Source organism: Diadema setosum, chromosome 1 (genome assembly GCF_964275005.1).
Source record: "Diadema setosum chromosome 1, eeDiaSeto1, whole genome shotgun sequence".
Lineage (NCBI taxonomy): Eukaryota > Metazoa > Echinodermata > Echinoidea > Diadematoida > Diadematidae > Diadema > Diadema setosum.
This window is the reverse complement of record NC_092685.1, coordinates 10,594,105-10,616,798: the sequence shown is the minus strand read 5'-3', so window position 1 is coordinate 10,616,798 and position 22,694 is coordinate 10,594,105. Positions and strand designations below refer to the sequence as shown.

At 37.5% G+C, this 22,694-nt stretch overlaps 1 protein-coding gene across 1 annotated transcript in view; it reads left to right on the top strand.

Annotated features, from left to right (window-relative positions):
- Nucleotides 1-6,626: 6,626 nt before the first annotated feature.
- LOC140234069 (RNA helicase aquarius-like) overlaps nucleotides 6,627-22,694 on the top strand; it is a 52,083-nt gene continuing 36,015 nt past the window's right edge. Inside the window, exons 1-14 of the mRNA XM_072314152.1 lie at nucleotides 6,627-6,797; nucleotides 9,909-10,090; nucleotides 10,940-10,980; nucleotides 14,079-14,160; nucleotides 14,904-14,978; nucleotides 16,423-16,566; nucleotides 17,515-17,583; nucleotides 18,105-18,205; nucleotides 19,152-19,228; nucleotides 19,959-20,023; nucleotides 20,791-20,904; nucleotides 21,496-21,609; nucleotides 22,052-22,155; nucleotides 22,447-22,549. Of these exons, the coding sequence (XP_072170253.1) occupies nucleotides 9,959-10,090; nucleotides 10,940-10,980; nucleotides 14,079-14,160; nucleotides 14,904-14,978; nucleotides 16,423-16,566; nucleotides 17,515-17,583; nucleotides 18,105-18,205; nucleotides 19,152-19,228; nucleotides 19,959-20,023; nucleotides 20,791-20,904; nucleotides 21,496-21,609; nucleotides 22,052-22,155; nucleotides 22,447-22,549 (1,221 nt within the window). The 5' untranslated portion in view covers nucleotides 6,627-6,797; nucleotides 9,909-9,958. The remainder of the gene's footprint in view (nucleotides 6,798-9,908; nucleotides 10,091-10,939; nucleotides 10,981-14,078; nucleotides 14,161-14,903; nucleotides 14,979-16,422; nucleotides 16,567-17,514; nucleotides 17,584-18,104; nucleotides 18,206-19,151; nucleotides 19,229-19,958; nucleotides 20,024-20,790; nucleotides 20,905-21,495; nucleotides 21,610-22,051; nucleotides 22,156-22,446; nucleotides 22,550-22,694) is intronic.

Below are 22,694 nucleotides of genomic sequence, written 5' to 3'. Positions count from 1 at the left end.
ATGTCTATGGATGTATGACATTTTTGTGTTCAGTACATACTTATGCACGTACACACACATATTATAGAGAGAAAAGACGAGATCTCATACTGTATCTTGCCTTCCATCTAGCCTCCCTGGACCCGAGATATCGAGAGGGTAAGATCTCGCGACTCGTCTTCTCGCCTTCTCGATTCCGAAAAGGCGAGGAATATCTCTTCCTCTCGGAGAAACCTGCATCCCGGGAATACAAAACAATAATGGACAGTCAGATCTTCGCCAGCAGCTGGGTTTACTGCATGCGCAGTCGTTGTTTTGACGTAGTCTTAACAAGCTCTGACTCTTTTTTCTGTCACTGCGAAATACCATGCATCGTCTCGATTTAGATTTGCCTTGGCAGTTATTCTTTTTTTTTTCTTTCTGATGACACACGTTTGTTCGAGCAAATTTTGGCAGCCGTTCCTTAACAGTCAGAATGTAGTTTTCCCGGAGCATTGAAAGAGTGATGTTCAGTTTCCCCAGTGATTTGCGATAATAAAAATGATAACCTAAATTAACCTAAATTAACCTAAATTCCATAATTTACAGAAGCCAAAGGTATGAGTGGTAAGGCTACCCAAAGGTTATAAGAACAATTTACTTGAGATCAACGATGAAAACTATTGAGATACAGAAGAAATAAATATACATGAAAACTTCAACATTTTATGTTTACCAAAGAAAAAAAGGGGGGGGGAATGGTTGATTTGTGTATATCATGTTACAAGAAAATAACTATGACTTCATCACGTTTTAACTTACTAGTGATATCAGGTGACAATGAGACATTAGATATCATGTAGAAATGCAAATAAAATCGAGTGATGTCGTCATCACTTACGTATTAAATCTCCCACTGGAGTGCGGGCATTCGCTTAGATTTCCCAAGGAGTTAAGAGTTAAGAGATTGAGTTCCAACTGCATGGCTGTAATTATTCAAACAGCTGCCATTTTTCTATTAATGCATACAAGAATTCCACAGGTGCACTTGTGCCTTTGATGATCAGGGTTCCATGCCGCCGTCTTTTTGAGCAATCTGAAGATTCATTTTAAACTCTAACATTATATCGTCTATATTGTGCTTGTTGATTTGTCAAATAAAATGAATGTTCTCTTAATGATAAAGCATATAAAACAAAAGTAAATCCCGTCCAAGATTATGTGCAAAAATGTCAACCTGAGCTGTATGTCGTGAAAATATTTGAAACTGTACTCTGACTACAAAGCCGACTTTATCATCTTTCCGTTCGCTTCCGACAAATGAAACTAATTTGGTATGATTTTCGAGTATAGTTCTTTATTAGTATGTTCGATTAGTGTAAAGTCATGTAAAAACGAGTAATTTTGATTTTCATTTCATCAATTTTTGTACAATTTTTATTCGCACATCCCCTTGCCTGTGCTATTAATGTGCCGCTTGCTTTCTAAGAAGGGACGGCGAAAAGCAATTACCATCATAAAGACATAGGCCCTATCTTCCTTTGAGAGTGACGAGTCATGATGCAACGCCACATGAATCAATTGTCTTCCTATCTGTGAGGCAGCGCCAGTTCAGCACATACTTCAAATATTTCTGAGTGGCGGCATGAAACATGGGATCAAAGGGAATGAGACTGTTGTTACTCCATTTCTCAAACCTCCTTGGATTTCCATTACATCGCCGTGCGTCGAACTGCACATATTAATGACCGTGTCTGTGAGGTAAACATTGATTGCTGTTTACAATCAGTCACAACAGGGAGGTGAGCTGGTCATAGGATTACCATATGCAGTAAATGAGAAATTGCCTCTCGTTACACTATAAACAAGATTTTACACAAGATAAACTAGATCTATATACAAGATTTTAAAAATTACAGATTTGTATTTTTTCAATTTGGTCAGTTCATGTTTAATTTCAACGCAAATGCACTTCCCAGTATTTTCAATTCAATGTTCCCACGGAACCAGTTATCCCACTAGGCAATCTAAAATGAGTTTCATTAACCCCTCTTGAGAACTTTATTGGCGCAGAATACATTTATATACACAGGCCCTAGCTTCTGGAATTCATTAAGCTGTGAAATAAACAATTCTCCATCTTTGTATTCTTTTAAGCGCAAGTTGAAATTCTTTCTGTTAAACCCTCTCTGATGTTGTCTTTTTTATTCATAATCCTTGCACAGCTGTGTGCAGCCACCAGCTTTCTGAAGCACCTCTTCAATTCCTTCTTCCGTTTCCTTGTTCAGCGGTAGGCATTCTCTTTTTTTCCTTCTTTCCTTCCAGTCTTTCCATCCATTCTGTCAAGTCAAGTCATGTTATTGTGTTTCTCCTGTTTTTTCCGTCTTGTCTTACATTATATTTGTGCTAAGTATTTGCCAATAAGTATTTTCATAAGAGTTTTCTTTGAGTGGTTCACAACATACAAGCTTGCTTTTTAGTGGACCTCTCAATTCTTTTTTTTTTTCTCAACTGAAGCATAACTGTATTTTTATATCTTTATCTGTATCATTTATCCTTTGCAAAGTCGAATGTATATGTTTATGATATAATTCCTGATTTATTCTGTGTTATGTTTTGTTGGAAAAAGAAGAATGAAAATAAATGAACGGAAATGAATTGAAATCAAATAATCTAGATCATTTTTAAACATTTTGTCGTGAAGCATGCAGCAAGGGTTTCATATTCTGCTTAGTGTAATGAAAAATATATAATAGCATTAAATCGTTGTTAGGTTTCATTGGATTAGAAAATTGCAAGGAAAAATAGGTGCATAGGAAAACATGTTGTCGACAACAACTAAATCTGCTTCGACGTTTGGGCATTTAAGTCTTAAAGCGTTTTATAAGGACAATAATTGAAAAGAAAATATACACGAAACTGAATGAGATACGACTATGCTATTACACACTAATTTATAATGCATCAAATACGCTCTATGGAGTGCTCTAAGCGCATACAAGAAAATGTTCGAAGAAGTAGTGAAAGTACCAAAACAAAATCATAGATAATAAAAAAAGGGACATTAAAGGGTGTGTACAGTTCTGGTCGAGTTGAGGATTTAGCTTTTAACGTTTTGCGAGATATTCAGAAACCACTCTATGAGATGTGAAAGAGCATGCAATTCTAAGGGGTATCAAAAGTTTATTTGGTGAAAATCGGTTTTGAAATGGGTGAGATATCCAAAAGTAAGGTGAAACAAAGAGATCCTAATAAAAGGCGTGGCCTGTCGCCTTTTATTATTATCACTTTTTTGGATATCTCAGCCATTTGAAAACCAATTTTCATCAAATAAACGTTTAATCCTTCTTAAAATTACATGCTCTTTCATATTTCATAAGAGGTTTCTCATTATCTCACTTAGGAATGTTCAAAACATGAATCCCCACCTCAACCAGTACTGTACAATCCCTTTAAACAGGTGGGTTTTTAAAACACTTTTGAAGGACCACACACTACACGAGGAAATGAGCATGGAAGCCGTTTTTTTTTTTTATTCGAAATATCTTTGATATCATTATACTTGACGTTTTCACACAGCTCAAGTCTCAAAATACACAATCTGCTCAAACCAAAATAGGTCTAGCATAATCTTATTTGACTTATAAATGTTCTGCCAGTTTGATTGTTTACAACTTCTGTTTGTTATAGGAACAATGGCACACTGGACTGCATTGAATGCCCCTGATGGTTGTGACACCTATAATACGAGTAATTTCGTTACAATTGTATTTTAGGAAGTTTGTCATTCCATGTAACCCGTGGCAAGAGGTAATTTCTCCTTTATATCGATTACAGCAAAACATCGGCGAAAAGGTAGCCGTGTGAATATGGCTTTTGTTGCCATACCACTCGTTGGCGCTCTCAAACACTGTGAGGGCGCTCATCCAGTTTGTGACTTCAAAAATATTTTAAATCAAATAACTTAAACATTTATCGTTTCAGAACAATTTTTGATGCCATTTACAATGTATGCTTTGACGATCATGCCCCCCTTCTCAGCGCCAATTTGTTCCCTTTACCAAATTCCTATATCCGATATCTTCCTCACAGATTTTATTCAAAAGTGCACTAGAATAGTATACTCGGAAGCACCGCTACCCTCCCACTGATTTGTACTCTGAAATATAGAAATCACAATTTTGGACGGTGACGAGCGACGAGTGACTATTCCTATACCCTAGCTCCCGAAAGTCACTGCTCAACTAGTTCGACGCAACAACAACAACAACAACAACAACAACAACAACAACAACAACAACAACAACAACGATGATGATTTCTCTTTATATACCTTCCATTTCAAAAAAGAAAATAAAATTTGTGGCAAGACTGTGGGAAGGTAGCCTATACACATGAGGCAATAACAGTATTTTCACGACTGATTCACAATTCCTAATAAATACACTCAATTGTAATTGTTTTATACTCTTTGGCTAATCGTATTCAAACTTCAAAAGTGATGATGATACCCACATAATTATTTTACAGTGGTGAAAAAGAATTGAATCATAATTTTGTATTGATAAATTGCTTATTCTGGTGTTCTACTGAAACGTGTTTCAGTTACGGGTCGGAGAAGTAGACCGACCGCCATGTTGACTTAGAAGCAGGCTTGTTGCTTGCGGGCGTTGCGAGTTTGGCGGCTGAGCTGCGACTCCGTGTAGTGTGTGTGGGTCAGGAGGCTCTCCGGGGACTTAGGCAACGATTCACTGAAGTTCAATCGTTTGCTGTTCTCTGTTTTGTTTCTCTCAGAAAGGAAAGACTGTTATAACATGATCAAGGCATATATATATATATTTTTTTTGGGGGGGGGGGGTTTAGATATTGTATCGTAAGCTGGGTATATGGAATAAACGTCAAGTTTTGTTCTGTTTTGTTTTTTTTTTTTTTTTTGTTAACCTGAAAATCGGCACGATATATTTTATATTAAATTCATTAAAAGTTACTGGTTCATAAGAGTTAGTCTTCTTCTTTGAGGATATCCTGTCACATACTCATACATAGGCTTTATTTCTTTTTTTATTAAAACAGTAGGTTTATGTTTCAACAGGAAATACCATTTGTCCTTTTATAATATCCAGACAGACTTGCTGCTGCCTTTTTCTCTCCCCCCCCCCCCCCCCTCTCTCTCTCTCTCTCTCTCAGATGTGTGCTGATCTATTGTGGCTGAGTACGGAGAATGCCAGAATTGAGTGCATTCTTATATTATATATATTTTTCTTCCACGTATTATACCGGAGTACTCACTCCATGCTTTACTATATAATACCAACTCATGTTACATGTACATCAAGGTATAATGTAATGAGTCCCTCTTTTGGAGGGGATTGGGGTATTTATTTTCAATGCCGCTATGTACTACTTAATGAACTTTATCATTAACTGTGATAATTGAATCTTAGTAATTTATTCTATACTATGGACCAAAACTTAATTCTGCAATTGTAAATCGCAGGAGGGAGAGGAGGGTTGGTTGGCTGTCGATATCTCATGACTCGAAAGAAATGTATAGTTTGATATTTTTGTCACTTTATTATCATTAGTGATGTGCTCTAAGGTAGAGCCAGTGTTATACGTGCTTATTTTTTCGTTTGTCTCTGCATTCATGTTTGAATGTTTCATCTTTGTATTTACAAGGAGGTTCTACAGAATGGAGTCACAACTGTCTTATTTCCTTTGCTAGATGTTCGACGCCGCCGCTCAAAAATATTTGAAACATGTGCCAAACAGGATCTGCCGCGTAGATACGAAGACAATTGACTCGCGTCTCATTGCATAATCACCAGCCACTTTCAAAGGAAGGTATGTCTTTGTGATGGTAATTACTTTTCGCTATCCCTTCTTATAAAAGGTAGGTGGTACAGACACGAGGATGCGCGAATAGAAATTGAGCAAAAAATGCTGAAATAAAGATGAAAATTACTCGACTGGGAATACCCAGGCACTATATATCTATCAATAAAGAATTATACTTGAAGATTATTCCATATTATTTTCGTATGTGGAAATTAAGCGGAAAAGTGATAAAACCAGCTTTCCAGGATGGTATAGTTTTAAACATTTTCAGATGATACAGCTCTGGGGGGCGTTTCATGACGGAACTTGTCGGATAAAATATCTGACAAGTCAATTATATCCGACAACTTTTGAGAAATTCTTTAGTCTGATTGGCTGATTTCTATGAACTTCGTCGGATATAATTGACTTGTCAGATATTTTATCCGACAAGTTCCTTCATGAAATGCCCCCCTGATTTACACTTTTGCACAAATTTCTGGACGGGATTGACTTTTGTTTACATGCTTTATCATTAAGTGAAATTTCATTTTATTTATTAAATAAATAAGCAAAATATGGCAAACATTATGATAACGTTCAAAATGAATCTTCAGATTGTCCTAAGCAACTACTTGCGACGACAAAACGACGCTAAAACGTCGGCTGCAAGTGAGAAACGTACACGACGCGCGGACCTTGAAACGCTCAACAACTACAAACCACATGTGCACGGCCCTGCGCCCGGTGCGCACGCGACCAGTGCTTCGCATTCGGCATGCACGCTCGGGTCGATCGGTCCGGTCGAGGCAGGCACGTTGTAACGTTATATCTGATATGTTTTGGTGGAATAAGTGCTGCTGATGATGATGATAGTCAAAGAATGTAGTCTACATAAAACGGTGTAAATTTTAAACGTGGCCCAACTGGTTTCAAGGCGATGATGAAGAGAGGACGGTGATCATTGGTCATTTTTTTCTTTAATCCTCACCTACCTACTCGGCTACGGCGATACAAAAAGCGTAAGTTACCGAAGTTTTTGCAAGTACATAGTCCGAGACATTGGTATTGGCGTAAGCACAAATTTACCGCTTAGTAAATTTAGTCTTGATTTAGCCTAGAACTAGTTGTCTAACTAATACTAATAGGAGAAATCAATGGCAATGCCAAAAGGGAAAAGGATAGATAGAGCTCTGTTAGACGTCTATAGATTCAGGGCATATTTAAATGATATTCTAATGTATGGATGGTTTAATCTATACCGATCGTGAATGGAGTAAATTTAACAGGATTATGCTAAGATTTGAATAAGATACAAATACTACTAGACCTAGGTAACGTTAGAGTAAAAGCCCCAATTTTCAGACACTTGAGCTTTTTTGCTATATTTATTCAACTCAAATAATACTCCACAAAATTATATCTATAATAATGTATGTTAAATATATTAACCTAATTTTTCCCAATATTGATTTTGTTAAACAGATCATAAAATTTCACAAAATCCCCAAATATTATGACCTGTTAATTCCCCAAAATTCGGACAACGTCTCCAAAATTCGGACACACGCGCAATGTCAATACGCATACAAGGCCGCTGAAAAATCCATGCGCACCATACCTTGTTGGCGCAAAGTTGCATCGGGGATGTTGCGGCGCCCTTTCATGTCCGAATTTTTGGGACTGTGCACTTGTATTCAGCCCTTGTACATTTACTCACTGCATCGGCACGTATAGAGATTTTGTTTTTCGTTTGTGTTTTTGAGGATACCATCACACTCTGAGAATGGCGTAATTTTTCAATTTTTAGCGCTTTTTCGGCGACCCCGATTCCTTACATGGGACCTAATTCGCGCACGCTTTGGAAAAGTTGCGGCGATTCCGCGTTCTTGACGGCAAAATTTGGGATTTTAGATGGATTTTTGAAGGTGACTCGGGCACTTTCCTGTGGTGAACGAGTGTGCTAGTATGTGAAATGATATGATATGCTTGTGTTGTGACAGTCCACTTTGCTGCCTTGTGATAAGTGTTAAGTGTCCGGATATTGGAGGCCGGCCGAAAATTGGGGTTCTTACTCTAGCTAACGTTAGGACGTAACTTTTTAGGTCCTAACGCAACGTACAGTGTAACATCTGCAAGCTAACCGTTGGCTTGGCTGTGGTGTGTGCGGGCGAGAACACATGATTTTTAGTGTCACAACTAAACTTGTTCTGTAAATGTTTGATAATTTACATGTACAGGGTGTACGTTATGTTCTTGGACTCGGAGAGCCAGTGCAGTTGCGACCGGGTAACGGCCAACTTGCACTGTTGCAGTCTGTCTGGGCGCTTCTGGAATTAAGTATTGCCCAATGATTTTTAGAAAAGTCAAGCACACTGATTGCGTACAATTGGTAAATTTAAATTTAACAGGTGGTCCCCTTCGGAGTGTAACAGTTACGGGCAAAGCCTCCAGAAGGCAATAGGCCTACTTGTTACTATTTACTAAGACACCTTTTTAAGGTCTTGGCACAATGAGCACGGCAACGGTCCATTTTTATGCCTCCGCAACGAAGTGGCGGGAGGCATTTATGTTTTCGGGTCGTCCGTCTGTACGTCCGTACGTCCGTACGCACGTCCGTCCGTCTGTCCGTCCGTCCCGTTTTGTTTTTGTTGATATCTCAAGAACCGTATGGTGGTTTTACATCAAACTTGGTATGAGGGTATATCCTTGGGGGATAATACTTTGTGTGGATTTTAGGGTCACAGGGTCAAAGGTCAAAGGTCACAGGTTATTTTGTGAAAAAAAAATTGAAATTTCATGTTTTTCTCCATATCTCGCAAATGGTTCAAGGTATCTTCATGGAACTTAGTATATATGCTTGTACTGATGGGCAGTGATTATCTAGGGAAGTTGGGGTCATGGGTCAAAGGTCAAGGTCAACTCCTCAAAATATCACTACTTTCCTTATATTTATGCAATGCCTGAAGGTTTGTTGTTTTTTTTTAACTTGATGTATGCATGTATTACCCAATATATATTCTGTGGGAAGTTTCTTGCCAAAAGATCAAAGGTCAAAAGGTCAAAAGTCAAGTGAAAGTGCTGAATTGCACTTGCATATCTCAAAAGTAACTCAAGGTATCATCATGAAACTTACATATTTATGCATGTTCTACCTAACAGTGATTCTCTTTGGAACTGTGAGGTCAAAGGTCAAAGGCCAGGTTTAGATAATGCTATTTTGCCATTTGATACTGAAATTATACTTTTTCTCAATACCTTGAAAATTACTCAATGCATAAACTTATAAAAGGGTCAAAAGTCAAGTAAAAATCATCAGTTCCCCAAATACCTGCACTCTGAAATTTTAATCATTCATCCAATTGAACCTAGTTCTAGGAAAGTGAATATTCAGCACATTTGTGGCAAACCTGTCATTTTAATATTTTGCCAATTGTGTGAAACTGTCATCACACATTGTCAAGACATTGTACTATAGACCTATTAGGAGAACCATGCATTATGGCGGAGGCATATCAGTCGCCGTAGCGATATATCTAGTTTTGTTATGGTGCGCTAAACAGAATTACATGTACAGATTGTATGTCTGGTTCTGTTAAAAAAAAAATAAAATTAGTAATTCAGTACAAAATCACCCAATATCTCATTCTTATGTCAATATCAAGAGCAACAAAATCACAAGTTGAAGATTAATTTTGTAGCAAAATTATTAGCGGGGAAGTGATATTGTAACAGAACCAGACATGGTTCCTTTTGCTGCACCATAGCTAGAAACCAAACTGTTGCCATTACCGTGCTTGATGTGTGTGCCGAGGCCTTTATACAGGTACTTGTAATGTATAGGGAAAGAATAAAGACAAATCTCATGATAGTGAGTTTAAAGATTAGTAAAAAAAAAAAATATGTATATATAATATTTATTGATAAACCCTCACGGAAAGGAGGTTGCATCTAATTCAAATTTATCTTCAAGCTCAGATGAAAAGTAATTCCTTACGGGCTCTTGTCTTTATTGATAATGTGCTTGCAATTCATAATATGAACCTGGCAGTTAAAGGTGAAGTTACATGTAACCGGGCAAGCTCAAATGTCATGATGCAAGAAGCATATGTGTGTATTCTTTCATGTTACAGATTCTGGTGTGACTGAAATTTCCAATCGGTAACCTGCCAAGAAGTTCAGAATGAGCACGGGCCAAAGAGGCAAGGGCTTTGCTCCAACCGTGCATCAGATCAGCACTGACTCCTTGACGCAGCTGGGTAGCCGCTACTGGGCACCCAACAGCCCCAAACCCCACCTACCATTTGACCCCAAGGTGAGTAAAATGATAACTTTCTGTGTTTTTTTGTTTGTTTGTTTTGTTTTGTTTGTTTGTTTTTTGTGGCATAAGCAGATTGTGAAATGAAAGGCAATCCAAGATACATCATTCACCCTCTTTGTCGATGACTGTTAAATATTCACAAATTTTACTTACTAACTCTTGGACTTGGAAGGAGTGTACCTTTGTGAAAATCAATTACGTACTCAAAATATCACTGCCACAGTCTAGTCCTGTGAAAACTTTGATTGTAAATATTGCAAAATTAGTGTTTCAAAAGGAGGGCAGTGCAAACTTGAGATTTAATATGTTGAAAACTATATTTTTAGCTTTAATTTCTTCTTGAAATGTCTCCCAGTAGTATTATTGAGTAGATAGGGTGAAAAAAAAAAGACAATCATTCATGTAAAATTATAGAGGTCTGTAGGTCAAAGGTCACTGAACTTTAGCTCTTAAAGCCAGAAGGCCATTCCTTCTCAGTACTTCAACTTGTAGTGGAGTATGGATTATATGAATTAAATTAAGAGTGAAAATAAATCTACAATTATTTGCATGAACACAAAGTGGTGGTTGATGGAAAGTGAAGGTCAAAGGTCATTGTACTTTTAGTTGATAATGTAATTTTCCAGCCATGACTTCACCTAGAATGTCCAGCAGAGTCCAATGTCCAATTAGTTGCCTGACATAGGGGTTAGAGGTCAAGCATCATTTTCTAAGATGACTCGACTTTGTCTTATCTCATTAATAGTAGGTACCTACCTTTCTTGAATTACATTTTGTAGCTGTAAAGAAACAATTGTGATGTCATTAATCTAATAAAAGATCAACACTTTATCTGTTTTGCAGGTCATTGAGGACATATATGATAAGGAGCTCTTGCAAAATAGGTAAGAAATGTCTACGTAGTAATGTTCATGTTTACGAATGTTTTAATGTTTTGAATTTAACCACTATATTTCTGGTTTTCTTACAGATTACTTGGGTGGTGACGATATATGTACATATATTGCACATTGCATATTTTCCATTAAAGTACGATGAACGAGAAGAATAGCTCGATATTCATAAATAAGGTGAATCATACATTTCTTGAAAGCTTAACTCTCTAGGAATATGAATCATTAACTTTCAGAAGGTGAAAACGTCTCTAGAACGATGGGTAGATGATGTTTTGAGACACTTTTCTGACCACCAGAATCCAATCTGATGGTGAAATTTTGGGGACCGAAAGTATAACGTCATGCAAGGAACGAATGAGCCGGCCTTGCGCTGATGTACTGTTGCTACAGTACACAGTGCTGTGGTTCAAAGCGTGAATTCTGCATGATAGTAGGCACATTTCAGCGAGGTATTTTCCTAAAAAAGGGAGATTTATGAATTTTGTTACATATAATTTTTCGTAGATTTTTACTTATTGAATCTATCTTGCTTAGAACTAAGACGAAAACAGATGTCTTTGTAGACTATTACTTGTGCTTTTGTGCCTGAAATAGTCTTGACTCTTGAACAGTCGGCACCTGCTAACTCGCGCTTGAACTAGAAGCAGGTCGGGCTAGTAATTCCGAAATTTTGAACATCCATCTTCGTCTGTAGATCTAACATGTTACATCTTTAGATAGAGCTAACGTTTGAGATCTAGACTAACATTAGTCCTACTCCTAGAGTCCTAAAAAAGTGCTCCCAAGACACCCTCTGAATCGTGGAAATTTCAGGATTCTAGCTAATGTATACTAGCATCAGATTTGGATCCCATAAATGGATACTAGTAGTAGGTCTACTGTAACTTACCTTGGGTTTGGCTCTAACGTTAGTCCATGAAAGTGTGTCTGTGGTAGATCTATGTAGGTTTAAATCAGACGTTAGAGGTCTACCTACTCCAGAGTTCTATAGTAAACAGTTCCGATACTTTTGTGAGACGTAGGCCCTGCATCTAAAACACACCTGTGTCCTAAACGGCTTCTGCTGCTAGCTTACTAGTAATTGCAAGCTCTCGCTAGTACGGTACGTGCTCGCTCATAACCCTATACACATTGTAGCTGCTCGTGTATACACATACATGTACATGTACTAAGTATCAGTAACCAGAGATGGTAGTGAGAGCGTGTTTACACCGAGCATGTTAAGGGCAATTGTCATGATTTTTGCTATGGTGCACCAAAAGGAATCGTGTCTGGTTCTCTTAGGAAAAATAGGAATTCTGCACAAAATCACCCAAAATGTTATTCTTATGTCGGAATCATCATCAGCAATCAATCACCAGTATAAGTTTAATTTTGTAACAAGATTATTAGCGCGGAAGTGATATTGTAACAGAGCCAGACATGGTTCCTTTTAGTGCACCAGAGCAAAAACCTGGTCCGTTGCCCGCACCGTGCTTGGTGTAAACGCACCATAACAGTTCAATGCGCGCTGCAGCTGTGAAGTGCGCAGATATCAACATGAACATAAAAGCAAAACAAAAAAATCTGATCACCGTGCTTGGTCATTGCATTGCCCTTGCTTCCTCTACCTACCCGACTTCGTCGCTCTCAGTATCATTTGTTACTGCCATCACTCAATTCACCCTCGACATCAAACTCAAAGTCTTTCCGTACAATTAAGGTAAGAATTTGAAGTTTTAGTGGCTCAGTCGAGAAAGCCGATGCGAAGAAAAACAGGCCAGATATTACATCTGCTTGCCTGGAGATATGTGCTTTATGAATGGCGGCCTCAATGTCCCGCTGCACCCGTAAAGGCTTGTGAGCCTTTCGTGACGTCATAATTTAGGGCTCGAAAAAGACAGCTGTTCCGGGGCAAAAATCGGTGAAGTGAATTGATCAGTTTTAACTCACGATTTCTCAATGGCACTAATATCTTTTAATAAGTCATGATGATAATCTGATTCAGGAGATATTTCCCTCTGCTTTGATACCTTTTTTCATATGATTTTCCTAATTTGAATCTCTCGTTCATAGTCCTTTAACATTAAGGGAGACAAGGGTGTCTTGCGAATAACAGATGGCATGTGATGAAGTTAACATTGTCACAACCTGTTTGTAGTGGCCACAGGCCACATTTCATGTTGTTTTTGGGTGGTCACCATGCACAGGTTTGACTGAACATTGATGTGCAGTCTATAGTGATACTATGACCTTTTGATTTCAAGATTATCATAATTCTATTATGGTACCTGGCACAGCAGATGAATGACAAATAGCAGTATTGATGGCATATAAATACATCTATGTGTGACCCTGTATCACAAAATAGAAAACTGCCAGACAGGGATTTTTGATAAAGGGCAGATTCTGAAAGAGCAGAATTTCAGCTTTAAAATGATGTATAACTCAATCGAAATGGACTCTCCTAACCTATCTAAATATTAGAAAGAAAGCACATACTCTAGACAAGTGTATATGTAGGGCCTACTGAGAAAAGAAGCTCCAAAGTGAAAATATATACACTGTAGTGTCTGTTCAAGTGCTTGATTGTACCAAGCCATGCTAGCTGGGCGATGAATGGGAAAAAAAAGGATGAAAAACACCACAGCAACAACAGTGAAGGAAATGTCAGATTAAACTGACATTGAGCATGCTCTGTTAACACATTATATCCACTACTAATACCAATTTTCAAAGCAGTAGCATCATCCTTTCAAAACTTATAAGAGTTGAATGTGAAGAGTGTACACAGGGTTTTTAAGAAATAAAAAGAGGCCTCTGAGACAGACCTAATCATGCTATTCTCCAAGTTAAGTATTAAAAAAAAAAAACGCTAAAAATGCAATTTTCAATTTGGTGTATGATTCCAAACTTTAGAATAATGGAAAAGAAGAATTACTCTTTCAGAAAACATTTTTAGCCTTTCTGCTAGAAATGTCCTGCAGTACTAGTATGTAATTTGGTTTATAGGGTAAAGATTGACTGACTAATATTTGCATAAACATTGTAGCAGTGCTGAGTTAAAAGTTCGCTTCGTTTACAATACTTGTTTGTGTGTGTCACAGGTTTGATGTTCGAAGGGTGATGCTCCTAGAGTTTAGTCAGTACTTGGAAAACTATCTGTGGCCAAACTATGATCCAGCCAAGGTGAGTAAATGAGAAGCACTCTGGTGGTCACCAAGGTCTATCACCTCGGCCATGAGAATATGCTGTAGTTTTTGTGAAAGTGATGTAACCTACTGTAAAACAAGGAATATGCGCGTGCATTTTAATTTCGCAAATTTCACGAGAGCCAAGATTCACGAAATTAAAATGCACGCAAAAGTTCTATTCTACACTATATGCATTGAATGCTAGTGAAAATTCACGAAAATTTCATGCAGCGAAAATATAATGTTTTGCGGTAAGTGTGAGAATCGTATTTGTGCTGGAGACAGAAATGATTGCAGAACAAAGCATATTAGAGGCATTGTTAGCATCAAAGCAGTAAATAGATATCAGTATTTAAGTGACAGCGTGTGTGAATGAGCCATGAACCACATTCATGAAGTTTCCTTTGCTAATTTGTCGGGGTTTATGCTAGTATAGATTAGAATTATAATACTAAATAGGACTTCATTTCATAATTTCAGTACAGAGATAAAAAGAATAATAACTTATTTTTGGACCTTTTTTTTGTCACACATATATATACTAGTTTGTACAAAAGGTTGAATTTGCTGTGCGTCTTTGACTTGGAGACCATACAAGAGATTTTGTTAACAGTACGTGAACTCGGTTTCACTTCATGGGATGTGCATGCACTATCCTTAGTAATTAGACTGGTGGCACATTTCTGTCATTTTGTGTGAGCTATGTATTTACATTTATTTTATATTTTTTATTTGCAGGCTTCTGCTAAGCATCTGTTTTCCATTGCTGTCATGGTAAATGAGAAGTTCAGGGAAGGTGTCCAAGCCTGGGAGGTAGGCTTTCAAGCACATGAACTTATTGTATTTTGAATTGAATTGGAATTGAGAATTGAATTGATTTTACATGGCTGCTTAGGAGGCGATGAATGCCTGTATCAATAGCAAACAAATACTGGACTGACGGCATAAAGACCCCTCCAAAGGACTAGGCAGTTAGAAAAAAAGTTCTTTGCCTTGGGGAACAACTGCTGCTGTCAGGGGAGTTGAATGAGGAACTTAACCCGTTGAGGATGGGCTGATTTTGCTACAGCACACATTTCCCATAGACACCTACCCGAGTATTTGCGGGACCATCTTCAACAGGTTTAATGATTGAAAGGCTGTGAAATACAGTCTTCCAACACAAATAAAACTCAGCCAAAAAGTTGTTTTTGATATTGTTCTGTATTTTGTTTGCCAGTAAAGACATTCACTTCATGTCCCTGAAGTGTTTTATTTACTAAATTCTCTATATTGTGACAAATTTTAATGTCAGTGCTTTGATTGTAACATGTACAATGTATGTGCTTTATAAAGTTTTTTGCCATTTATCAAATCCTAGCATCTATGGTATTGCTGGAGGCATTGCTGTGTATGCTAAATCAATATTCACTTTGTGTATTTGTCAGGGCAGCGAGGTGTGATCATTTCTTGCGACAGCAATACTGTAAAAGTGGATATTTTCGTGCGACTAATTTTTCGCGCTCGGCCGGATAAGAAGAGTTTCACATGCTTTTAATTCTGCGGTATCAAGACATCAGCTACAGGAACATATGGCAAGCAAAAATATTTGTGTGCTTTTATTTTTGCGCTAGTTTCTCATTGTGCGAAATGCATGAAAATTTCAACACCATGAAAATGTCCACTTTTACAGTAATTGTAGAATATTAAGAAGAACATGTAGCTTGTGTAGAAATGACCATGCCATGATTGGTTTGTTTGAATCTGGATTACATTTACTCTTGCAGTGCAAGTAAGAGGCCGTAAGTTGGGGTCAGAGGGCAAGATTACAAAGTGAATTCCGAATGTGTATACCGGCAACCATGGGCTACAATCAGGCCTACAATGTTGTACATGATCTAGTGACAGCTTATTATATGATGAATGTCAAAGTTTGAAAATACTTGAATTAGAAGGTAATTCTAATTTGTTCAAAGAGACCAACCTTGCTGAATACATATTAAAACTAATACCTGGGGGGAAAAAAAAACACACTTGAGTGATTCAAGGAATTGTCACTGTATGATAGTACAAGTGATTTGTTTGTGTTCACATACATGCAGTACAATAGATTTGCCATACACTTGTAGCAGATATAGTGATTGTTTGAGGAGCGGAGACATCCCAGTTGACTGTTGGCAGCAGTGGAATTGATCAAGTATTATGAATTTTCTTTTTCTCTCTCTCCTGCTTCCTTTTCTTAAATTTTCTATGTGTGTGTTTATTTTTTTCATTGTAGGCATGCAAGTTGAGGCCTGAGCATTTTCCGGCATTTTTTCGCAACGTTCTCGAGCTGATTCTGGGCACACATAAGGATTACACTGCATCCATCAGAGAGCAGACTGTTCTTCTTGTGTTCCTGATCCACTGCTTCAACAGCCTGGTGAGTGAGTCTAAAGCTACCAGGGATGTAAATCATTGTGTGTCAAAACAAACAGCACTCACATTTACACAGTGTCTGAGATTAGCCTTGGCTTGGTATTGTGATTTTGTGAGAAAAGATAGAAATAAAGGAAGCAGTCATCTGGATGTGACAAGAAGGTGCAGGTCAAAGATTGAGGCTAAAGGGGACAACTTTTGCCAAAAATGTCATAAGACAGTTACAATTTCAGCTGGGAATGACCCATGTCAATATATTGTAGATTTATAGCAAGAATAGAAATGAGGAGTGAAATGTTTAAATGGTCATTCAATTAATTCTATTATGTAAAGAAGTGATTGTATGGCTTTCAGCTTTGCTGTAAAAGATTTGTTTCCCATCAAAGCATAACTGATAAAATCACAGACATCAAAGTTGAGAAAACTGGAAATGAATAATATTGCTGTAAAATAACAAATTTGATTTACGAGATATAGTGAAAGTGGATATATTGACCAAACTTCAAAATCTCAAGGTGTTGGAAATGTGAAATTTCTAAGCTACTGGGAAATAGGTAACTATGGAATCAAAAATTGATAGTGTGTTTATATCAATCGTATCTAGACTGCTTGATTGCTTAACTGCGGAGCTTATTTTCTTGTAATCATAATCGTTGTGTTTGCCAGCTTTATTACTACATTAACTTTCCTGTGTCAATTTTTTTCTTTTCTTTTCAAATAAATTAAACCAGAACATCTCATTGGGACATTGTAAAGTCTGCAGATTAAAAAAGTAATTGTTTAGTTGGAATGTTCAGTTGGAATGATCAACGCTTTGCGACTTTATTAGGCTGTCATGACAATGTCTAACTTTCATCTTTAACCTCTGACATATTAGGGATTGCACTTTCCTATTGGTGTAGAATGTCAGAGCAGTGAAATGATGCAGTGAAGTATCTCTCTCTTTGAACAGGAAGTTGATGTCATCCGAGAGCAGGTGCAGCGACTTGTCTCACTCCCGATGTGGGTGTGTCTCCTGCCGGTATGTCATTAGTGGACTGAGAACCTTTGATGAATTCGATTGCAAGTGCGCAAAGGGAATTTGATTCATCTGTGTTACTTCTTTGATTCTAAATATGAGTGTTGTTGAGAATATTTGATTTCATGCAAAAATCTGTGTGTGGGTGTTTTTCAACATGATAATTTTGTCGCAGTTTGCCAGCTGTGAGACATGAAAAATCAAAATCTTTCTTACGCTTTGCTTTGCTTTCCTTTCCACTTCAAACATAGTATAATCGAGTATAGATATCAATGTACTATGAACATTTCCATGATTTAAATGTACTACAGTAAAGTATGACAATGTATCGTATTACAGTCACTAGTAATAGTTCTTCCAATAAGCTAAAAACATGAGCTGCAGTTTTAATCGGAGCTTGATTTTTGCCCTTCACAACTCTGCGGCAGAGAAGAGTTGATTGCGATTCTTAGTTTGAGCAGGTCTCATATTTGTGCATGCATTGTCATAATTTTGTGCATTGTCTTACTTTGTACCTGCTCCAGGGGAGACTTGAAGCTGAATTGAAGTTGTACTCAAAGTACAGGAAATTCTGGAACATCATTAAGAGAAGTGATGCTAAGGCTGATGAAGAGACCAAAGCAAGGCAAGTAAAATTGAGCCTTAGATTTAAATCTAAATTCCTCTCAAATTTTGTGACACTAACCAGAATTTGCTGTATAGGCTCATATGTTGTCGTCTCATCTGTGAAAGGAAAAGGCATAATTGGGTATGAACCTTAGCCAAGGGCTCAAGTGATTTATTACCACTGCCATTCATTCACAGTCAGTATTTCATAGGCTTTTGGTGTTTTCATCCTTTTTCAATAAGATTGGGCACCAAAGGGTGATAGCTTTTCGGAGTGTGCCGTAATGGATGAAATTAACGTTTGTATTATCTCCTCTAAAATGCTTGGTGCGATTTTAGCAAAACTTGAGAAGAATCATTCTTCTGTGTAGGGGATTCAAAGTACACTGAAGTAAAATTGTTTGGGTGGCCTGAAAGAGGCTTAAGGCAGGTTTCCCCAGGTCAGGCGATAGCATGGTCAACTCTTATGGCATTTGGATATTCCTAGACTTAAGGAATGTAGGTCAGTCTTGACTGGCAACTATGACCTGTTTGGGCACCATAGGGGAAAGGGAACATGTTCGGGTAGCCAAATTTGCCAGGAATCATTCTTGAAGGTAGGAGATATGAAAGTTGAGCGATGGTTCAGGTGGCCTCAAAGAGTGCTAGGGGTGGGATTTTAAGGACAGTCAGTGACAGTAGCATATGGTATCACATGATCCGTGTGTTGGATGGGAGACACTAATTAATGGGGGCACTTATCAATCGTCAACTTTCCTTGCAATGGTGGATTTCTGCTTCATTTGTTAGATCGAGTCACTCCCTTCGGTGGCTCCGTAAAATGTCAGATGGTCACTAAATGGATTTTAGTGAAGTGGTCAGCTCAGTACAGTGACAGGGAAAATAGCACCATTTATATGATATAGTGCTTGAGGCTTTATTGAAAAATAATTTCATGTATGTACTTGCACTAAATCTATCTACAGAAATGACTTTGAGCGTAGATTCCTGTCAAATCTGATTCAACTCTTCTTCACCATCCTGGACTCCATTCCAGAAGAAGGTAAGTCTGAAGCTCAACATTTGTTTGTTTACTTGTTTGCCTTTTTTGTGCACATTCTATGTGTCTTTGGAAATCTAAATTGTTAAATCTGAAGAAAAAAAAATCAGATAGAAATGTACAGAAATCCACTAATTTGAGCTCACCATCTGCTAATTTGAAAATTTGCTAATGTAATTTACTTCACTTTATTAAACAGTTATAAAACTATTAACATTATTAAATAGCAAAAAAAAAATAATAATAATAAATTGTAAAGCTGTGACATTGCTTGCTGGAATAGTGAACGTGTGGGTTCAAAAAAAGACCTATTTCTCTCAAGTTTTGTGAGTCAGATTTCTTTGTCTTTGAAATGCAATGTTACATTGTATCTTCATCAGAGTTTTTAGGAGAGCGTCTGTCATGAGTAGATGTGAAATAAATGATACTGGATGCTTTAAAAAAATAGTGTATAACACCATCATCACATTCACGTGACCAAGACAATTCTTTGATACCCATGGAATGGCAAGTATGTCTCTTTCATTCTTTTGTGTAAGTTATATTAAGATATCAATATGCATTTTGTACTTTCACTCATAGAAGTACTCTGTCATAAACATCTGCAAATTGTTTACTTCTGACACCCATGATGTTTGATGTGATGGGGCTGAGGGGGTTAATGAATGCTGTGATATCTTTGAAGCATTAATGTCATTCAACAAGATTACAACTCATGCATGTCTCTCAACAGGTAAGACAGATTCAAACCAAGTGCATTTCTGTGAACGCTTTCTGGAGCTCATGATCGATCTTGAGGTAAGAAGCTGAAGTGCCAGTTGTGCAGTTTAAACTCTCTGATTTAGTGTGAATACATGTAAATTTTGTTTTTATCTTAGCCTATACAAATGCATACCTTCATAGCCCTTCAAAAATGATGTGAAATTTTGATGTGTAGACATCAGGGTGACAGGATGATTTTATGCACAAAATATCCCCTGTGATGGAAAAAGTATGAAGGTGTAGCCATTGTGTGAATTCACTTTAATATGGAGTTATAGGAGTACAAACCAGGTGTAAAAACAAATGAACATCTTGACTATGCAGCCTCCTATACACCTCCTACCTTGATGAAAACACCCCTATATGAGTAGAATTCCTTATTAACTGATGTTGAAATGCCTGTCTTCTTGTTCTTACTTCTTTTTATTTAATCAAATAATATCACTTGAAATAAATCCTTGTAGAATCTGTCAGCAGTGACTGTGGGATTCTGCTGGAGTAACAAAATTTAATACCCAGCATTTACTCGAAGGCTTGGACACAAGTATTTCTTTTAAAGGAATATACGCAGAAGGATTTGTGAAGCTTTCCTTTCATTCCTTCATCTGCAAAGAAAAATGTAGTTATATGAGATTATCTGGTCTCATTTATTTAAGTTTGTGTAGCAGAGTTCTTCATAATTTCATGACAAATTTGCTACCAATATGGATTTTATGATTACTGTATGATATTAAATCATTATGACATGACAGCAGACCATTGCTAACACTGCTGTGGTGATGTTTTGGTTTGATTTTTACCAGGCACAGCTTCCGACCAGACGCTTCTTTAACGCCGTCATGAGTGATGCTCATGTTGTTGTCAAGTGCAGACTTTCCAACCTCATGAAGAGGAAGGAAGGGAAATTATTCAGTGAGGTAGGATATAAAAAAGATATGATCTGTTCATACATGAGTAAATTTTTTTGCAGTATGCACATGTACACACAAACACACACACACACAAACATCCATAAAATTGATTACATCACTGTGTATATTCCATAGAAATCCCAGAAAAAAGCTGATGCCACTGGACTTTATGGCATTATATGTCAAGAGTATTGCTGGCTCAGTGAAATATAGCTCAGTGTCGTATAGATTGTTTCACATGATTCCATCTTATGTGTCAATGAAATTTCTGTTCTAGATTAATTTATGGTAATAGTTCACTGTCTTACCATGGTCAAAAGATCATGACCTTTGTTGCCGGGAATATGTTGAGTGTTTTATAACCTCGGAGTTTGAGGTAAGAGAGCTTATGAGTAAAATCAATCAAGGGTTTGGAGAGATCACTGTATAGGTTTAGTTCACACCAATACTAAGACATACCTATTCATACTGAAGCAAGGGACATACCATACCACTCATATTTCTCATAGATTTTGAAGACTATAATACTAGAAGTTTTGCACAATAATGTTAATTGATGTTAGCATCTGCTCCTGATTGATGTGTCTCTATCCACAGTTGCTGGACATGCTGACATTCTATGCAGGGTTTGAAATCAAGGATTCGACGGGGATAGCACTCACCGACCACGAGATGACCGATATCCATTACGACAGGATAAGTTCTCTTCAGGTATAGGCCCTTACGTTGCAATTTGTCACTCCTATGTATGTGATTTTGCTGTGCTTTCAACAAAGTGAGGCCATTCTCCAGTAGAGTTATGGCCTTGAATTTGAAGACAAATCTTATATAAGTTCTAGATGTCACATGATCAATTCTTGTATCGATATTCACTTGAAGTAGAGAATTTGAAGGCTACTTTTAGATGTGGCAGTAGGTCAAGGTCAAATTTTGCCATGTATACATTGTATTCATTAAAATTTTTTGTTCTTGATTGTATATGAGTTTAAACTATGTATCATGTTGGGGCTAAGACTTTCCTCTTTCAGATTTTGGCCTGGACTGGAGATGGTCGTCTGTGGCTGCCTTTTTGTAGATTTTGTGATGTAGGGATACCTGACTAGCACGTTCACTTCTTATTTATATCTTGTGCTTTTTTTTCACTGAATGACAGAGAGCAGCATTCAAGCTCTTCCCAGATCTGAAACAATTTGCCATGTCCAACGTCGCCAGCATCGACACGCGAGAGACACTAACAAAGCACTTCACCAAGCTCAGGTAAGGCATTATGCTCGGGGCAGCAAAATATGACGAGGAACCAGTTCAGCTTTTGCTCAATACATCATAACTTCATTGCAGATGCTTCTGTGTGTATAGATTGGACATATGTAGAAACGTCTTCCATCAAGTGAAGCAAATACGTATGCTTGTACCAGCATCTATTCCTGATGATTCACAGCACGTTGAATAGTCTGAAAATTGTTGCTTTACCTTGACGTACATATGTGCATTTAAGAGAGCTATCTATTATGATTGTCCATGCGGCACTGTCTGTATCTTTTTATACAGTCCGTCTGATCTACATCGTTTTGCTGCCTTCCTGCATCTTCTCCCTCCTCTCGATGAGGAAGAGGAAACATCTCTGGACAAGTCCTTCCTCCTAGATCTCATGGTAAGACCAGCTGGAGTAAGATTTTATGTCGACCATATTCAGCATATCCATGCCGCTATACACCATCACTCGAGCCATTGCCAATTTGAGGGCAGATGCTATATTAATCAGTTGTAGTCAATTTCAAGGAATCAGTCCCTGCATG